At 42.0% G+C, this 19,656-nt stretch overlaps 3 protein-coding genes across 4 annotated transcripts in view; 1 reads left to right on the plus strand and 2 right to left on the minus strand.

The window, feature by feature from the left end:
- The window catches only part of si:ch211-197n1.2 (EF-hand calcium-binding domain-containing protein 6), an 81,837-nt gene extending 76,704 nt beyond the window's left edge, over nucleotides 1-5,133 (minus strand). Inside the window, exons 1-4 of the mRNA XM_020497024.2 lie at nucleotides 3,342-5,133; nucleotides 1,817-1,983; nucleotides 391-491; nucleotides 31-108 (exon numbers count right to left, since the gene is read on the minus strand). Of these exons, the coding sequence (XP_020352613.2) occupies nucleotides 31-108; nucleotides 391-491; nucleotides 1,817-1,983; nucleotides 3,342-3,675 (680 nt within the window). The 5' untranslated portion in view covers nucleotides 3,676-5,133. The remainder of the gene's footprint in view (nucleotides 1-30; nucleotides 109-390; nucleotides 492-1,816; nucleotides 1,984-3,341) is intronic.
- Nucleotides 5,134-6,265: 1,132 nt separating this feature from the next.
- On the plus strand, nucleotides 6,266-9,366 carry slc25a4 (solute carrier family 25 member 4). Its single transcript, XM_020497025.2, has 4 exons — nucleotides 6,266-6,512; nucleotides 7,787-8,273; nucleotides 8,404-8,544; nucleotides 8,735-9,366. Exons 1-4 carry the CDS (start codon nucleotides 6,402-6,404, stop codon nucleotides 8,890-8,892), a joined length of 897 nt encoding a protein of 298 aa, XP_020352614.1. The 5' UTR covers nucleotides 6,266-6,401; the 3' UTR covers nucleotides 8,893-9,366.
- An 833-nt stretch (nucleotides 9,367-10,199) lies between these two features.
- The window catches only part of cfap97 (cilia and flagella associated protein 97), a 40,160-nt gene continuing 30,703 nt past the window's right edge, over nucleotides 10,200-19,656 (minus strand). For both annotated transcript variants that reach the window (XM_020497027.2, XM_020497026.2), the window contains 2 exons: nucleotides 12,972-13,140; nucleotides 10,200-11,206 (listed from right to left, as the gene is read on the minus strand). In XM_020497027.2, coding sequence (XP_020352616.1) covers nucleotides 11,076-11,206; nucleotides 12,972-13,140 — 300 coding nt within the window. In that variant the 3' untranslated portion in view covers nucleotides 10,200-11,075. The remainder of the gene's footprint in view (nucleotides 11,207-12,971; nucleotides 13,141-19,656) is intronic.

The raw sequence follows: 19,656 nt of genomic DNA on the forward strand, positions 1-19,656 counted from the left end.
ATATTTATTAAAATTGGTTGATGTACTAACCGGAGCAGCAACTGGCTGTACTGCTGCAGTGTGATGAATCGGCCCAGAAACTTGGTGAGGATCATCAGCAACACATCTCTGTGAGCATAGACAAGAGAGAGGGGAGGGATCAAGAAACCATATAGGATAAAGGACATCCTGTAGCTGTGTGTTTGTAGGTGTTAATGTATAGGGAGAAGATTTTGTGTAGGTAATATCATTTTTTAAAAGTGTGTGTGTGTGCGTGTGTGTGTGTGTGTGTGTGTGTGTGTGTGTGTGTGTGTGTGTGTGTGTGTGTGTGTGTGTGTGTGTGTGTGTGTGTGTGTGTGTGCGTGTGTGTACGCGTGCATGCGTGCGTGCTCGTGTTAGTCAAAGCTTAACCTGTTGGCCAGTGCTTTTCCCTCCGGATGGTTGTTCTTGAACATTCGTTGAAGGTTCAAGTGTCCTAACAACTGAATGTTCTGCCTTAGCTCGTGCTCAAGCTGGAGGTAGAACACAAAGATATCAATGCAGTGACTATAGCTCACTCAGTCTATTCAGTGCATTAATTTGTTAATTAATTTGGTCAGTTGTTCATTCATTTTGTTAGTTCATTCAATACACCAATCAACCATCAGAACATGAAACATTTAATCAAAATTCATTTTGACAGCTTTGACCATGTCAAAACAATAATGACTCAACATCTCACATCCAACAAAACAGAGGAAGCTAAGTGACATCCACTAGGAACTATGCTGATGTCATAGGCAGGCTAGCCCTTCCTGCTGGTAGGTTAGGACTTTGACTGACGTTCATCGTCTCTATTATCAGGGGACTTCTTCTGATCTAAGGAAGAGCAAGGGAGGGGGTTTGGGTATTAAGATAACTGTTGTGGATCCCTTTTGACAGGCAGTATCCCCGACTGTCTGTGCATTTTTATGTTTGCCTTGGTGTGTGTGTCTATGTGTGCACACAGTAGGTGTACTCTGAACACTGCATTGTGCATGAGTGTACAGCATATTATGTACGACTGAACTGTGTGTGTGTGTGTGTGTGTGTGTGTGTGTGTGTGTGTGTGTGTGTGTGTGTGTGTGTGTGTGTGTGTGTGTGTGTGTGTGTGTGTGTGTGTGTGTGTGTGTGTGTGTGTGTGTGTGTGTGTGTGTGTGTGTGTGTGTGTGTGCACTTGCATGCCTGCGTGGGCGCATTTGTGCTTTGTCTTCACTATTATTCTACAATGTAGAAAATAGTACAAATAAAGAAAAACAATTGGTTCTAGACAGGGCTAAACCTGGTCAGCTATTCCCGTCTGACATCTGCAGATTTCAGCCATAACACACTCACACTCAAAATGCTAATCTCTACCTCTCTACCTCTCTACCTCTTAACCATTCTTGACCAATGGGGATGAGGTTCTCTGGGTACCTATGGGTTTTCCCTCAGCATGGTTCAAGGACCCCACTGAACCCCCTTTCGTTACTCCGGACCCCAACTCCACATCATATCTGTGTCTGTTATTTAAACTAAGAACGAGACTGACTTTGATGTGGAAGGAGAGCAATACTGTCTGACTTCCTGCACAATTCTGCTGTTGTCGAGCTCATAGCTAAGAAGCTGTCTGTGGTCTTGGAATATATAATATGGATCAAATGGTCAGACTTAGACCTAAATCAAGAATTCCATTGAGTGTTGAACAGGAATAAGCACCCTTGAAAAATGGAGAGAAGTTGAATAGGAGATGTCAGATGGAGTGAAATGTAGTGAAAAGAGGGAAAAAGAGACCAAAAACGGATGAAAGGAGAGAGGCGGAAAGAGGGAGGGACAGTACCTGGTCCACTTGGATCCTGAGCTGGGCCTCAGGGAAGGAGGCTGCGGTAGTAGTTCTGGTAAGGATACTGGTTCTGCTGGTATTGGTTTGGCTGGTGATGCTGGTTTTTATGGTTCTGGTTAGGCTGGTGACTCGGCTCCCCCTGCTCTCTGGTGCCACCCGCTGACCTATCCAAAGTACAACCACATTCACAGCATACCAGGATCATGACCACTCCTGATAAGTGCAAACTCTGTTTAATTGCATTGCAGTTCACCAGTCCTAATTTTAACACATTAATTGTAATTATTTCTGGGTATCGGCATTCTCCAGTTTAGTGCACACAGTCACAAAGTCATTGTGGATTGCATTTAGGCTAGTCGATCTGATGGGATAGGTGTAAAAAATCTACCATTTTGAAGTCAGTTCAGGAAGTCATTTGAATTTATGAATATATTCTACTATTCCTTTCAGTTTATTGAGAAGTTATTGAAAATAGTTGCCCTTTCTTCCTATTATTGAATTGGAACTTTATCCCAACCCTGCAATCCAGCAGTTCATGGAATTTGTAATAACACTAGACATTGAGTTCTACATTACATTTGCCATATTTGAAGAGACTAGACCTAGTAGTCTATCATATCTAGTGGTGTAAAAAGTACTTAAGTAAAAATACTTTAAAGCACTACTTAAGTTGTTTTTTGGGGTATCTGTACTTTACTTAGATATTTAGATTTTTGCCAACTTTTACTTTCACTTCACTACATTCCTAAATAAAATCATGTACTTTTTACTCCATACATTTTCCCTGACACCCAAAAGTACTCGTTACATTTTGGCAGGAAAATGGTCCAATTCCCAGAACATCTCTGGTCATCCCTACTGCCTCTGATCTGGCAGACTCACTAAACACAAATGCTTTGTTTGTAAATTATGTCTGAGTGTTGGGTGTGTCCCTGGCTATCAGTAAATATATATAATTGTGCCATCTGGTTTGCTTAATATAAGGAATTTGAAATGGTTAATAATTGTACTTGTACTTTTGATGCTTATGTACATTTCATCAAATCCATTTACTTTTGATACTTAAGTTTGTTTAAAACCAAATACTTTTAGACTTTTACTCAAGTTGTATTTTACTGGGCGACTTTCACTTTTACTTGAGTTATTTTCTATTAAGGTATCTTTACTTTTACTCAAGTATGAAAACGGAGTACTTTTTCCACCACTGATCATATCCACTTTAAAAAATACTCCCAAGATAATCAACAATTACCAACTCCAATAGCAGAAGCATCTGGCCAAACGTCGCACATTTTTTTGTAGAAGGGCGCCACCACATGGAGATTTGGACCAGAGAAACTGTTCTGGTGCTGTTTATGGTACTGAAAGGAATTCGTGTGTGTGTGTGTGTGTGTGTGTGAGAGAGAGAGAGAGAGAGAGAGAGAGAGAGAGAGAGAGAGAGAGACTATTCAAATTTGTTGCGCAGTATTTCTCCATCCTATTATTCGTTTAGCTAGAGATCAGGTTGCTATAGGCTACTCACCAAAGATGGGCAGCCGTGGTTTAACCGGATCAAGGGCTACTGAGACTTCGACTCCTTCGGGGATTGGCTGCGAGACCAGGCTGAAACTGCTCTGCTTCGGCGGAGCCTTGTCATAAGGATAACCTGTGGCCCTTCTTGTGTTTTGACCTCGGAAAACAAAGTCGAGGTCCCCATCCCGCAACAGCGGCGGTACAACTTCGTCACTCCCAGCGTAATCTCTGGAGTATCCTCTGAGAGAGAGGGTTTCTGGGTCTATGAGTCTTGATAACGGGTGCTGAATGGCTGGTAGTCGAAGAGAAGCAACCGAGGACAGTCTAGACATTGTATCTGTCATACTCCAGGATAAAAACGGTCGCAAACGTCACATGGTGATGATAGCAACTATATTCGTTATTAATGCTTCCTCGATAGCTTATGCTACTCTATGCTGAAGTTCCTTCACTGCGTACGACGGCAAAGGTTAACTTTTTGTGCCTCGTCTCCAACTCGAGTTGGTTTTGCAGAATAGGCTATAGGTGCGCGGTTGCTACAGACAACAGAAAGCACTCCAGCCCTCTCCATCAAAGTTTATTTATTGCGGTGGTAAATGGTGGGGTGGAGTTGTCAACTCAAAGAACAATGGTGTTGTTCTTGGCTTTATGTGGTATTTTTATGTGTGCAACTTGACAAATTGATAGCCTCACAGTTGAAATACCCCACTGCGCAAAAACTGGTTGAATCAACGTTGTTTACATGTCATTTCTACAAAAAAATGCAATGTGATGTAGTTGAATCAACGTGGAAAACTGGTTGGATTTCCAAAAAGCCATCAATGTAAGGTTTTTATTTTTAACTTTTTAAACAACACACTTTCCGAACTGTGGGAAATGTAACCTACATGCAACCTTAATTATACTTGTTTTAAAGTAGGCCTATAGCATTCGTCCCATTTAAAGTTATTTGAGTGGGTTTCAATAGCCTATTATATTTATTGCTGCCTGTCAAAATGCAATGCACTGATCGCAGTTGCTATGCAGCCTGCAAACAACTGCTAAAATTGGTGTGCAGCAAAACCAGGGAAATGTGAGAGCATTACTCGCATTACTCATTGCATAACTGTAGTCATATAGTGATAATAAATCCCACCATCCATTTGCGTAATTTGCGCAGTTAGCCTATTGCAATGTGCGGGCACGTGCGCGTAGGATTTGGTCCCATTGCAACAGGGCACAAGTCAAGCTCCTATGCACGCCGAGCACGGAGCAACGCATTTGTCGGGTAATTATCTGTAGACATCGACGCCCCCTGCGCGCACACATGACCTATTCGTGTGCAGGATCTCTTGATCTCCACGAAGCAGCCATAGGTCTCATGGAATTGCTGACACGAGGAGCATGTATGGGCTATTAACGTTGTGCTTGGAATTTGAAACAAGGTGGGCTTCTATAACCACACAGACTCATTAGCTTATTAGTTATCAATGGGATTCTGCTGGCATTCACCTACGTTATTATTTGTCACAGGTGAAAGGGCAAAGCAATGGTTTTGGGGCAGATAGTTTATAATTAACTCGGTAATCAGGGTTGTAAGTATAGGAAAACTCTATAGTAAAATAGTAGGCTATATTCTTCCCACACAGTACAGACTATAGACAGCAAGTAGGCTATAACTTAATATGTGTGTACATTAACATCTCTTTGATTCAAAACATTAGTATTTTAGGTACATTATTGATGCATTATTGTTCTTGCAAACAGAAGTATTGTGTTTTGCCATCCAGAAATACCAATAAAATAGAGCTTGATTGAATTCGACTGTTACTGTCTCAGCAACCAAGTGATAGTGAATGGTGTGGGCGCAACGCGGGTGTTTGGCAGCAACTCCAGGTCCTTTTGTACATTTAATTACAGGGCTTATGTTTTGTTGACATAGGTTACTATTGTGTTGGTTAAGTCACAAGCTACATAATGTTCTGGAAGAGACTATATTCGGCTGTATCCAAGCAACGATCAAACATGCTTTCCTGTGTGTGAGAAATGCAAGAATATGAGTCTGTTTTCAAAGCTGGAACAACAGGTTAGAAATGGTCAAAACGACGAACCTACTGTAACATGTTTGGCTGAAGGTGTTGGCCTAATGCATACAAAACGGAGGAATACTTTCGTTCCAGGGGTGAAAGCTGGTCCTAAATAGCCAACGTTGTTAGCAGGAACAGGCCTGAAGATATGAAAAATACAATTCCATTGACAATTAATGATAATTACAAAGAAGGCCATAATCAGCACATATGACCTACTTCTGCGCTGTAGGTCACATTGACATTCTGTTAAATGGAGACGCGCGCGCTTCCGGCTCTTCAAAACGCATCATAGGCTACAGGTCAGGCTATGAAGCAAATCCTCACCACACCACCACAATGTTAAAAAGTTGGCAAGCTAAGTTAAAGTCTTCAAAGTCGCATGCATACCAGCAACAATGTCACCCTCTCGCTCTCGCTGTTAATGTGTGAATTTTGATGGCCTAATTTCCAGGCCTAACCTCTTAAATCACATTTATCAGAACAATAAGACCTATATATTGAATTCTGAAGATACATTAAAAAGCTAAACTAAGCTAGCCTACCCATGTGTTAATTGTACACTGTATCATGGTGCCCACCCTAAACTGCGATAAAACTTTGGCCTAAAGAATAAATAGTGCATAAATAATGATAAATAGCTGTGATGTTGTGATGTTATTAAATAGCAGAATAAGAATTATTATCTAACACCACTGTATAACTGGAAAATGACTTGAATTTGCCCTTTAAAAGTCCCGAAGTGTTCTATTACACTTTATTTAATAGACATGGCTAAGATTCGAACCTTAACCTAGGATATTTATTTAGCCTCGCCAATCTGTTCGACCGTCTGCATATCCATCACCCCCAAATTCTCGCGATATATAGCCCAGATATATTATGCGAGATGGGGGCGCTTCGTCCACTTGGAGGGGCGTTGGGTTTCTTTGAGGGTGTCTTGGTGAGGACTGTCTGGAACTTTTACGGTCTGACCTCTACTCCACGAGGAGGAACTTGACAACATGTCGGACGCGGTGGTTAGCTTCATTAAGGACTTTTTGGCTGGTGGCATTGCTGCTGCCATCTCCAAGACAGCTGTTGCTCCAATTGAGAGAGTAAAGTTGTTGCTCCAGGTAAGACTGAGTGAGAATAATTGTTTTCCAGTCTCTGTCATAAAGTTAATATATTATTGGTTATCCATTGAGTAAGATTGTAATACAATTAGATTAATTTGGCAAATGGTTTTCATTCAGAAAGACATGCGAAAAGCTCATTGGAGACGTTTCTTACGCACATGACTTGTCGCTGTCCAAGGTGGTATTGAGTTTTCTAATTGGATTCGATAGGACTCAGGATTTGGCCTTTCATTCAGAACAGAAACCGAATCATATGAATTTCAGGTCATGAAAGAAAAATGACTATTTTGAATAACAAAAAGTTAATTTATTTGATGCGTTCTTATATTTTAATGTTGATTTCAAGTACACGTAATGCTATGTTTCGATTAATAGGATGATAATTAATTATTCCAAAATGTCGATAATCGTTTGGATATAAGAGCGGCGATATTTGGTTTAAGCCTAGGCTACAGCTAAATTTATCCAGACGCATGCAACCCAATACACTCAGACTGTGCTCAAGTGACATGAAGCAATGGCCAGTATACAACAGCGCTGAGAATAGCTCATTATAACAAAAATTGCACACATGCATTCCTACAAACCCGTGAGTATCATTGAATTAAAGTGAATTAGGAATTTTCCCAACAACAAACTCAATATTGTTACGCTCTTGCTATAAGCATTACCACCCTGCATACCACTGCTGGCTTGCTTCTGAAGCTAAGCAGGGTTGGTCCTGGTCAGTTCCTGGATGTTGCTGGAAGTGGTGTTGGAGGGCCAGTAGGAGGCACTCTTTCCTCTGGTCTAAAAAAAATATCCCAATGCCCCAGGGCAGTGATTGGGGACACTGCCCTGTGTAGGGTGCTGTCTTTCGGATGGGACGTTAAACAGGTTTCCTGACTCTCTGAGGTCATTAAAGATCCCATGGCACTTATCGTAAGAGTAGGGGTGTTAACCCCGGTGTCCTGGCTAAATTCCCAATCTGGCCCTCAAACTACCACGGTCACCTAATAATCCCCAGTTTACAATTGGCTCATTCATCCCCCTCCTCTCCCCTGTAACTTTTCCCCAGGTCGTTGCTGCAAATGAGAACTTGTTCTCAGTCAACTTACCTGGTAAAATAATGGATAAATAAATAAAAATAAGTAAAAAAGCTCAACTTCAGTTGCGTAATACAAAGTAGGCCTAAAGTACAATGATAAAATCCGATTGACATGTTGTTTTTTTGCATACTGAATTGAGGCTAAATTGAAAAATGTATTGTCTTCTGTTGTTCTGCTCTACAGGTCCAACATGCCAGCCAACAAATCACAAAGGAAATGCAGTACAAAGGGATCATGGACTGCGTCAGGAGGATTCCCAAAGAGCAAGGCTTTATCTCCTTCTGGAGAGGCAACCTGGCCAATGTGATTCGTTACTTCCCCACCCAAGCCCTCAACTTCGCTTTCAAGGACAAGTACAAGAAGATCTTCCTTGGAGGAGTGGACCAGAAGACACAGTTCTGGCGTTGGTTCGCCGGGAACCTGGCATCCGGTGGCGCGGCCGGTGCCACCTCTCTTTGCTTCGTTTACCCACTTGACTTCGCCAGAACCAGGCTCGCGGCCGACATCGGAAAAAGTGGAGCTGAGAGAGAGTTCAGCGGTCTTGGCAGCTGTCTCAGCAAAATCTACAAAGCCGACGGTATCAAGGGCCTGTACCAGGGATTCAACGTGTCTGTCCAGGGCATCATCATCTACAGAGCTGCTTACTTCGGAGTCTATGACACAGCCAAGGGTGAGGAGCATGAGCTAAAGTAAAATCATACATATAAGTAGCTGTTTGCAATCAGACGTTGTTTAAAGTATTGTATTTTACAAAAAATAGGCGCAGAATCCCAATTATGTTGCTCTGCGTCATCGTCTAGGTATGCTGCCCGACCCCAAGAACACGCACATCTTCGTCAGCTGGATGATTGCCCAGAGCGTCACCGCAGTTGCCGGTATTATTTCATACCCATTTGACACCGTCAGACGTCGTATGATGATGCAGTCTGGACGCAAATCAGGTGAGCTAGTTGTAGGCCTACTCGTTGAATCATATCAATGAATGACCGTCATAGTAAATAAGAATATGTTCTTAACTGACTTGCCTAGTAAAATAAAGGTTACAGCACATTACTCATGGCAATTCTCATTGAATTGCCTACAGTAGGCCTATATTTCACATTTTAATGATCAATGTGTCGATTTCAATAGCGGACATCATGTACACTGGCACAATCGACTGCTGGAAGAAGATCGCCAAGAATGAGGGAGGCAAAGCCTTCTTCAAGGGGGCCTGGTCCAACGTGATCCGAGGCATGGGCGGCGCCTTCGTCTTGGTGCTCTACGACGAGATCAAGAAGTACACATAAACATTCACAACTCCATAGGAAACCCTTCACCACATGTCTTAATTGGATCATATAATGATAACAGCTTGGGTGAATTATCGGGGGTATATGTGTATTCTATTGAGCCAGCCCAGGAGTTGGTTGCTAGTTATCCTTCTCGCCAGTGTATTTGGTCATGTGTGAGGAACGCACCGACTCTGAAAGCTGTATATATCTTACCCAAGATGTACAGATAAACGCACATCGAGGCCTGCCAGTTGACTGTCAAACTGGTCCAGAAAAGGGATTTTTCCATTTAATTACATGCCTACTGCAAACAAAGATTCATCCACTCTCCTCAGTTCTTTCTTTCTCTCATAGTAAGTCAAATGAATGTACTCTTCACAGCAGCTGCTGTCTTCCAAGGGCCTTATGTTCCTGTGTTGTGTCATATCTCATGTCCCACAATAAACATTATTTTACTTATTTTAATAAAGATGAAAATACCTACTAGGCCCTCTGCTTTGGTGCATTCCTTTGTCATTCATATTTCATATATGTTTTATTGAAATATTGTATACAATATATAACATAATATACAGTATAACATAATACATCAAAACATTTAGGCAAGGGTTACTAGTTCCGGGGTCTGACTTGGGGACTTAGGGTTAGAAATATCATCCATCCCATTTTCTTGGGCTGGTTATAGAGATCATTCTATTGGGAGCCAGCCTAGATGGGGATCAAATAGCCCAGTGCCTCATCAGCTGCCATGCTTCATAGTATTTGTTATGTACATAACAGATACAAATCTAATATTACTCAAATTTTCTCAAACATCAGGTTTTACTAGGCTATACATAGACATTACTATAAATTACATAAAAAATACAAAAAAGGCCAACAAACTTGATGTTTGCAATACCACTACCAACATACAAATGTATTACCTTTCCTGTGCCAACCCTCAAAAAACAATTTATTTGAGTAAGCTTATAGTACTAATTAATTACAACTACTGGTTAATATTTTCCTTGTTTTTTTCTCTGTTGATGACTTATAGTGCTGTGTCAGGACTTCTGACCATGACACAGCCAATCACTGGTCTATTCCCCCTGCCGCTGTTGTAGCCATCGTGTGTGTGTGCGCGTGACATTATGTCATTGTGGGTGATAATTATTCATGTCCACAACATGCCAGATTTGCTGCCCGTTAAGTGTGTCTGCATTGGCAGTCTTTGTTGCCACGTGGATGCTATGCAGCTAACTGGCCTACAAAAGACAGCTGCCACAAGTGTAAAAGTCCTGTGGACATTGTTTGAGCTCATTTGACCACGGACAGACATGATTGGTGTGCGCAACAAGCAGCTTTATTGGAAAACATCAAGAAATTTGCACAGGATCACAATAAAAATATATATGACTAATTCTCCCATAATATTCAAAAAAAAAAGCTTTACCAGACCACAAAGATATATCTCTCTCATTATTCATGATAATGTAAGAACAATTACAGAAAAGTTCCACTTGAAAATATTTCACAAGAGTGCAAATACAGCACGGAATACTTAGTGCTTACTCTATTCACTAAGCATATTGATAAGCACCACCTGCTAAGCTGACAAAGGAATGTTTTTATTTTATTTTTTATAGTTGAACCATATTACCTATATCTAGGCTATAGCCAGGCTATATCTTCCATTACAACAGAAGAACAGTTCACAATACTTTATAGCAGCTACCTGTAGGTCCTGGGAAGCAATAGTGAAGCAGTTTTATGAGAATTGTTGTATAACGGCAACACTATCATTCTTACATCATATAGGACTGGTTTTCCGGACCCAAATGAAGCCTACTACTCCTGGACTAAAAAGTATGCTCCAAGGAATTTTTTTTATCGAAAGTTATTTTAGGCTTAGTCTAAATCTGGGAAACAGACAGTGTCAGATCCCTTTATTTATTAGAATTGAGGGCTAAAACAGAATCACTGGACAAGTGCATGATCAGAGCACAATGGAGATTTAGTTTGGACAAAGTGTGACCAATTTCTGGCTTCGCACATCTCTGACACAGATCCTTCATTGTGTGGGACACTCCTCTAACAACCTCAACTTATGTCAAACTGACCTTGGATCAATGTTTATGGGCAACTATTGACTTATAGGTAAGGACTTGGAAGGGGTGGGGGAGTTGGGGAATGGGGCTCCTCCCTGAGCACAGCTCTCAGGACCATGCTGCTCGGGACGCTGCCGTACTGGCGTGCCTGGGTAGGGGTGTGGAGGTGGTAGCGATGGCAGATGATGCCCTGGCACCATCGTGGTTGCGGTTGGTACTGCCAGGCCTGGGGCTGTTTCCTGAAGAAAAAACAACAAAACAGGGGTCAATAATCCTACTGATTTACATACTATTACTACTACATTAATTATATGCTAGTATTACTATACTACACATATGATGAAACAACAAGACAACATGCATCAATAGTACTACTGATTTACATACTATTGCTACTACATCAATTACATACTAGTATTACTATACTACACATATGATGTACTACCTTCTCCCAAATTTAACTCCCTCAATGTAAAAATATATGGGCTATGTACATTCGAGTACAACAGTACATCACATTTGACGTTTGTGGGGTGGGAAAAAGGGAAACAAAAAAACAGCTGTGAGCATTTGTTATAATTTTGTGCATTTTAAACACAGATCACTCAAAAACTATATTTTAATATTTGTTCATAAGAAAAATGGTGCATGTCAGTAGCCACTTTCAGTACAGTATGCAGTACGGCCACACAAAGCGGATGCCGCCGGGAAATTTGAGGCATTATCAAGTGCTTGTCAAATTGTGAAAGAGAGAGACTGATAAAGTGTGTACAGCCTGCACAAAAAACTAAGCAGAGCTCATGCCTTTCATGCAACTTTTTTCAAATCATCATTAGAGTCGCATCATGTAGCCTTAGAAAGTATTAAAAATCAAAACATATAGCTCAACTAAAGTTACATAAATAACTCTAAATTAAGCATATAGGAGTAACTGTTTCTTTGTTAACCGCTCACCACAGATTTCCACATGTGCGCATTCACTCAAATCATTTGGAAAAAATATATTTTATTTTATTCAATTGTATTCTTCATACTATAAAATAATTCCATGGAATTCTAAGCAAATGTTGTCTGCTAAATGAACTAGTGTAGCCCACAGCCATATGGCATAGCCAGATCAGTACCATACATAAGGACAACTCAGAGTATGCTATCCTGTTCTTCTGAAATAACTATATTTTCTTCATATCATGTTTCTTTAGACCTGTCTAAAATAAATAATGGATTTATTGTGATGGTGTAGGCTATATTACATGGATTTATTAGACTTTATAAAATGTAGATGCTCCAAAGGTCTGCATCAGTGGCTTGTAGGCTTATGTGTTGAAGCCAGAAGATGCTACATGCGTTTATGTTAATTAATGGTCAATTACCGTGAGACCGGCAGTTAGTTTGACAATCACCGTGAGCAGCCCTATGCGTGAGCAGCCCTATGCGTGAGCAGATAATTTATCAAAATACAAGTAATCTGAACACAAGTGTGACACGTGTGCATACATTAGGGAGTAATATGTATGTTTTAGTCTTCAAATATCACAACTTATTTCAGCATATTGATTATGAATTTGGACATTTAAAACCGGTGACACTCGGCTATAGTATATAGTATATATAAAAAATACAGGAAGCAGCAACAATATCATTTCCAACTTATGTTTTAGGAATATACATTTTAATATTATTTCTCATCATGATTCTACTTCATCATGTAAAAACTAGTGAATGCTATGATTTATTTTTGATATCATGAAAATTTGTTTGCCCTGGCTACAGTGGAAGTGCTCAGTGCTTATGATCTCGAAAACATTACATGCTAAAATAAAAAAGGGAATATTTTAACAGTGGACTAATGGAAAAAATACCAAAATATGTTTTGAGTAAAGTGATCCTTCAAAAGAACAAAAATAAAAGATGCCAATTCAGTCTCTCTTAATGAATGACAGAAATAAGTATTGTCTTTGGGCTATTGAGAGCTATTGAGCATCAGTTCTTCAGAGAGTTGACCTGGTGGCGTTCTGCTGGAGGACCGCTCCATCTTGGAGGGCGATCTGTCCATGGCAGAGAGCGAGGTGGCGATGCCCAGGTATCCGGCCTGGCGCTGGTAGTCTGCCAGCTGCTCTGCCCTCTTCATGCCCCGGGTAGGCCTCACTGACTCTAGCCTCCGCAGGAAAGCCTGGTGAGAAATGGTGGTAACAATTTCAATGAAGGTACCTGTATAATGTCATCCTAAGACATTCATAACATATACATATCACATTCAAATGCAGTGCAAACACCAATTGCAAGACATAACTACAATATTAACTTGCGGTCGTTGTCATAAGGTGACGTATGCAGATATGAAATGGCTATTAACTGCTCTATTAATACGGTGAGGGTTATGAAGCCATTAGGTGCCCATCAACATTTTCAAACACTGGCAGAGCATAAAACACTATTTTACATTCCTTTTCCAGATTGGACCTGAAAATCATAATATAATTGTGTGTCTAGCAATGGATACCTTTAGGTACTGCAAAGTATTCAACACCATTGGTAACTATCTGGTACCGAATGGTATACAGTCATGGCCAAAAGTTTTAGGAATGACAAAAATATGAATTTCCACAAAGCTTGCTGCTTCAGTTTCTTTAGATATTTTGTCAGATGTTACTATGGAACACTGAAGTATAATTGCAAGCATTTCATAACTGTGTCAAAGGCTTTTATTAACAATTACATGAAGTTGATGCAGAGTCAATATTTGCAGTTTTGACCCTTCTTTTTCAAGACCTCTGCAATCCAACCTGGCATGCTGTCAATTAACTTCTGGGCCACATCCTGACTGATGGCAGCCCATTCTTGCATAATCAATGCTTGGAGTTTGTCAGAATTTGTGGGTTGTTGTTTGTCCACCCACCTCTTGAGGATTGACCACAAGTTCTCAATGGGATTAAGGTCTTTGGAGTTTCCTGGCCATGGACCCAAAATATCAATGTTTTGTTCCCCGAGCCACTTAGTTATCACTTTTGCCTTATGGCAAGGTGCTCCACCATGCTGGAAAAGGCATTGTTCATCACCAAACTGTTCCTGGATGGTTGGGAAAAGTTGATCTCGGAGTGTGTTGGTACCATTCTTTATTCATGGCTGTGTTCTTAGGCAAAATTGTGAGTGAGCCCACTCCATTGGCTGAGAAGCAACCCCACACATGAATGGTCTCAGGATGAAGTACTGTTGGCATGACACAGGACAGATGGTAGCGCTCACCTTGTCTTCTCCAGACAAGCTTTTGTCCGGATGCCCCAAACAATCGGAAAGGGGATTCAGAGAAAATTACTTTATCCCAGTCCTCAGCAGTCCAATCCCTGCACCTTTTGCAGAATATCATTCTTTCCCTGATGCTTTTCCTGGAGAGAAGTGGCTTCTTTGCTGCCCTTCTTGACACTGGGCCATCCTCCAAAAGTCTTCGCCTCACTGTGCGTGCAGATGCACTCACACCTGCCTGCTGCCATTCCTGAGCAAGCTCTGTACTGGTGGTGCCCCGATCCCGCAGCTGAATCAACTGTAGGAGACGGTCCTAGCGCTAGCTGGACTTTCTTGGGCGCTCTGAAGCCTTCTTCACAACAATTGAACCGCTTTCCTTGAAGTTCTTGATGATCCGATAAATGGTTGATTTAGGTGCAATCTTACTGGCAGCAATATCCTTGCCGGTGAAGCCCTTTTTGTGCAAAGCAATGATGACGGCACATGTTTCCTTGCAGGTAACCATGTTTGACAGAGAAAGAACAATGATTCCAAGCACCACCCTCCTTTTGAAGCTTCCAGTCTGTTATTCAAACTCAATCATCATGACAGAGTGATCTCCAGCCTTGTCCTCGTCAACACTCACACCTGTGTTAACGAGAGAATCACTGACATTACGTCAGCTGGTACTTTTGTGGCAGGGCTGAAATGCAGTGGAAATGTTTTGGGGGGATTCAGGTCATTTGCATGGCAAAGAGGGACTTTGCAATTCATCTGATCACTCTTCATAACATTCTGGAGTATATGCAAATTGCCATCATACAAACTGAGGCAGCAGACTTTGTGAAAATTAATATTTGTGTCATTCTCAACTTTTGGCCACGACTGTACAGTATAAGCTAATAGTGTTTCAAAAGGTAAATATTGTGTAATTGTGCACTACAGACCACTTTGTCTATTTTGATTATGCCAGCCCAGTGTCATTGATAGAGTAGGCAGCTGCAGGCATGCTGCACACACATAATATTATTAGCACACTTCAGTTAAACAAATTGGATCTGTCAACAGTGTCAAAGGGAACAAGCCTTACAAATCCACTGGACATGAGCCATTACCATTATAAAACCAAAATAAACGTCCTCTCGCTGTCAACTGCGTTTATTTTCAGCAAACTTAACATGTGTAAATATTTGTATGAACATAACAAGATTATACAATTGAGATACAAACTAAAAAAGTTCCACAGACATGACTAACAGAAATGGAATAAAGTATCCCTGAACAAAGGGGGGAGGTCAAAAGTAACAGTGTGGCCACCAGCTGCATTAAGTACTGCAGTGCATCTCCTCCTCATGGATTCCCCAAGATTTGCCAGTTCTTGCTGTGAGATGTTACCCCACTCACCCACCAAGGCACCAGCAAGTTCCCAGACATTTCTGGGGGGGAATGGCCCTAGCTCTCACCCTCCGATACAACAGGTCCCAGGCATGCTCAATGGGATTGAGATCCGGGCTCTTCGCTGGCCATGGCAGAACACTGACATTCCTGTCTGGCAGGAAATCACACACAGAACAAGCAGTACGGCTGGTGGCATTGTCATGCTGGAGGGTCATGTCAGGATGAGCCTGCGGGAAGGGTACCACATGAGGGAGGAGGATGTCTCCCCTGTAACGTACAGCGTTGAGATTGCCTGTAATGACAACAGGCTCAGTCCAATGATGCTGTGACCCACTGCCCCAGACCATGACGGGCCCTCCACCTCCAAATCGATCCCGCTCCAGAGTACAGGCCTCAATGTAATGCTCATTTCTTCGACCATAAACGCGAATCCGACCATCACCCCTGGTGAGACAAAACCGCGACTCGTCAGTGAAGAGCACTTATTGCCAGTCCTCTCTGGTCCAGAGATGGTGGGTTTGTGCCCATAGGCAACGTTGTTGCCGGTGATGTCTGGTGCGAACATGCCTTACAACAGGCCGACAAGCCCTCAGTCCAGCCTCTCTCAGCCTATTGTGGACACTGATGGTGGGATTGTGCGTTCCTGGTGTAACTCGGGTAGTTGTTGTTGCCATCCTGTACCTGACCCACAGGTGTGATTTTCGGATGTACCGATCCTGTGCAGGTGCTGTTACATGTGGTCTGCCACTGCGAGGATGATCAGCTGTCAGTCCTGTCTCCCTGTCTTAGGCGTCTCACAGTACAGACATTGCAATTTATTGCCCTGGCCACATCTGCAGTCCTCATGCCTCCTTGCAGCATGTCTAGATGAGCAGGGACCCTGGCCATCTTTCTTTTGGTGTTTTTCAGAGTCAGTAGAAAGGCCTTTTTAGTGTCCTAAGTTTTCATAACTATGACCTTAATTGCCTACAATCTGTCAGCTGTTCGTGTCTTAATGACCGTTCCACAGGTGCATGTTCATGAATTGGCTGTAGAAATATAACCACTCTCAAATTCAAAGACAGAGTTAAGGATGAAAGGACTGACCATCCATGATACAAAAAGTACAGTTTTAAACATGTTTAAAAAAACAGCAAAACAGTGTTTGTTAACATTTACTTTGTTTACAAACACTGGAGTAAAACAAGCTTATATTTTGGGTTTGTTTATGAATTGTTTTGTTCCCCTTTTTCTCCCCAATTGGTAGTTACAGTCTTGTCCCATCGCTCCAAGTCCCGTACGGACTCGGGAGAGGCGAAGGTCGAGAGCTGTGCGTCCTCCGAAACACAACCCAGCCAAGCTGCTTCTTGACATAACGCCCGCTTAACCCGGAAGCCAGCCGCACCAAAGTGTTGGAGGAAACACTGTACACCTGGCGACCGTGTCAACATGCATTGCTTCCGGCCCTCCACAGGAGTTGCTAGTGTGCTATGGGACAAGAACATCCCTGCCGGCCAAACCCTCCCCTAACCCGGACGACGCTGGGCCAATTGCACACCGCCCCATGGGTCTCCAGGTCGCGGCCGGCTGTGACCGAGCCTGGACTCGAACCAATCTCTAGTGGCCTTAGACCACTGCACCACTCGGGAGGCCCATATTTAGGGTTCTGATGGGGTATGAAAGTTGAACTAAGCTCATGAGGCATATATAAGTCATATTCTTCAAGAATCAATGGGTATATAGAGTGCCTTCGGTAAGTATTCAGACCCTTTGACTTTTCCCACAATTTGTTACGTTACAGCCTTTTTCTAAAATGTATTAAATTATTGTTTTCCCTCAATCTACACACAATACCCCACAATAAAAAGGTGAAAACAGGTTCAGATTTTCTTTTGCAAATGTATTTAAAAAACTACAAACAGAAATACCTAATTTAAGGATTCAGACCCTTTGCTATGAGATTCGAAATTGAGCTCAGGTGCATCCTGTTTCCATTGATCATCCTTGAGATGTTTCTACAACTTGGAATCCAACGGTGGTAAATTCAACTGATTAGACATAATTTGTAAAGGCACACATTTTTCTATATAAGAGGTCCCACAGTTGACAATTCATGTCAGAGCAAAAACGGAATTATCCATAGAGCTCCGAGATAGGATTCTGTTGATGCACAGATCTGAGGAAAGGTATCAAAAAATGTCTGCAGCATTGAAGGTCCCCAAGAACACAGTAGCCACCATCATTCTTAAATGGAAGAAGTTTGGAACGAGCAAGACACTTCCTAGAGCTGACCGCCCGGCCAAACTGAGCAATTGGGGGAGAAGGGCCGTGGTCAGGGAGATGACCAAGAACCCGATGGTCACTCTGACAGAGTTCCTCTGTGCAGATGGGATAACCTTCCAGAAGGACCACCATCTCTGCAGCACTCCATCAATCAGGCCAGACGGAAGCAACCTTTCAGTAAAAGGCACATGACAGCCCGCTTGGAGTTTTCCAAAAGGCACCTAAACGAAACTCCGACCATGAGAAACAAGATTCTCTGGTCTGATGAAACCAAGATTGAACTCTTTGGCCTGAATGCCAAGCATCACGTCTAGAAGAAACCTGGCACCATCCCTACGGTGAAGCATGGTGGTGTTTTTCAGCGCCCGGGACTGTCAGGATCGAGGGAAAGATGAAAGGAGCAATGTACAGAGAGAGATCCTTGACGAAAACCTGTTCCAGAGCACTCAGGACCTCAGACTGGGACGAAGGTTCACCTTCCAACAGGACAACGACCCTAAGCAAACAGCCGAGACAGCGCAGGAGTGGCTTCGGGACAAGTCTCTGAATGTCCTTGTTTGGCCCAGCCAGAGCCCGGACTTGAACCCGATCCAAAATCTCTGGAGAGACCTGAAAATGGCTGTGCAGCGACTCTCCCCATCCAACCTGACAGAGTTTGAGAGGATCTACAGAGAAGAATGGGAGAAACTCCCCAAATACAGGTGTGATATTTTTTTCTTTTTTAGACATTTGCAAAAATTTCTAAAAACCTGTATTTCCTTTGTCATTTTGGGGTATTATGTGTAGATTGATGAGGATTTTAAAATAAGGCTGTAATGTAACAAAATGTGGAACTAGTCAAGCCAAATGCACTATGAGTCCATAAATGGATATGGCAACTGTTGATTGCCCTTTTAAAGGCGAAATGATGCGAAATGATGTTGCCACGAGCAGCACTGAAGATATTGAGATGAGCCAGGGCACCAAAACAGCAGTGAAGTTGATCCTCACGCTTCAACGCACTAAGTTGTTGCGGAAATTGAACTACTATGCTCTTTACTTTCTGCATCTACGTCATATCGCTGACTCTATCTTTAACACATTATTGACAAAAGATGACGCAATCTGGACATATTTTGATTTGCGACAGCCGCAAAGTATGTGTGCTGGTAGTTAGTTAAAAACACAACATATGTACATTAACTGTGAACACCGTATGTCTACTGCACAGCTTTTGTATGTGAGTGAGTGAGTGAGTCAGTGAGTGAGTGAGTAAGAGAAAGAGAGAGAGAGAGTCCTATTAAATTTATGTTGCACAGTAGTTCATTCAGAGATGGATTTGATTAAATCCGGTCAATAAGATGAGCATGCAGATGAGGTTCTACGATGTCATAACCCCCCCCCTTTACCATTCCTTGGTAAAGAGAAACGCTTTGCTGACTTATGAGGCTTTGGGCCCCTCTCCCTAATTTAACTGGTTGGTTGGCCCTTAGCCATGACCTTGCCCTTATTGGAAGTACATGGCACGAGTTCACATGAACTCTTCTTTAGACACAGTCCACACTAATTAAAACTACTTGACCCCTCCGATCATGTTCAATAGCTAGGTCTCTTGCAAATAGATTTTATTTCAATGAGAAACTGGATAAATAAAAGTGGAAATTAAACTAAAGTATTAGCCAAACACATTACCAAAACACAAAATAATTGGGTCACTGTGGCAAGATCATATGGCATTTTTATATATATTTCAACTATCTAATGTGAGTAGACAGTTCATGTAGAAACAGAAACATTTCCAAGGCCATTACCACCAGAGACCTTAATG

This window comes from Oncorhynchus kisutch, linkage group LG12 (assembly GCF_002021735.2).
Source record: "Oncorhynchus kisutch isolate 150728-3 linkage group LG12, Okis_V2, whole genome shotgun sequence".
Taxonomy (NCBI): domain Eukaryota; kingdom Metazoa; phylum Chordata; class Actinopteri; order Salmoniformes; family Salmonidae; genus Oncorhynchus; species Oncorhynchus kisutch.

What these genes read in the sequence shown, in the direction of transcription:
- slc25a4 (XM_020497025.2), top strand. Translation starts at nt 6,402, where the DNA reads ATGTCGGACGCGGTGGTTAGCTTCATTAAGGACTTTTTGGCTGGTGGC. An exon ending in AGTCTATGACACAGCCAAGG is followed by an intron (nt 8,274 to 8,403) that starts GTGAGGAGCATG and finishes GTCATCGTCTAG; the next exon opens with GTATGCTGCCCGACCCCAAG. An exon ending in GCAGTCTGGACGCAAATCAG is followed by an intron (nt 8,545 to 8,734) that starts GTGAGCTAGTTG and finishes CGATTTCAATAG; the next exon opens with CGGACATCATGTACACTGGC.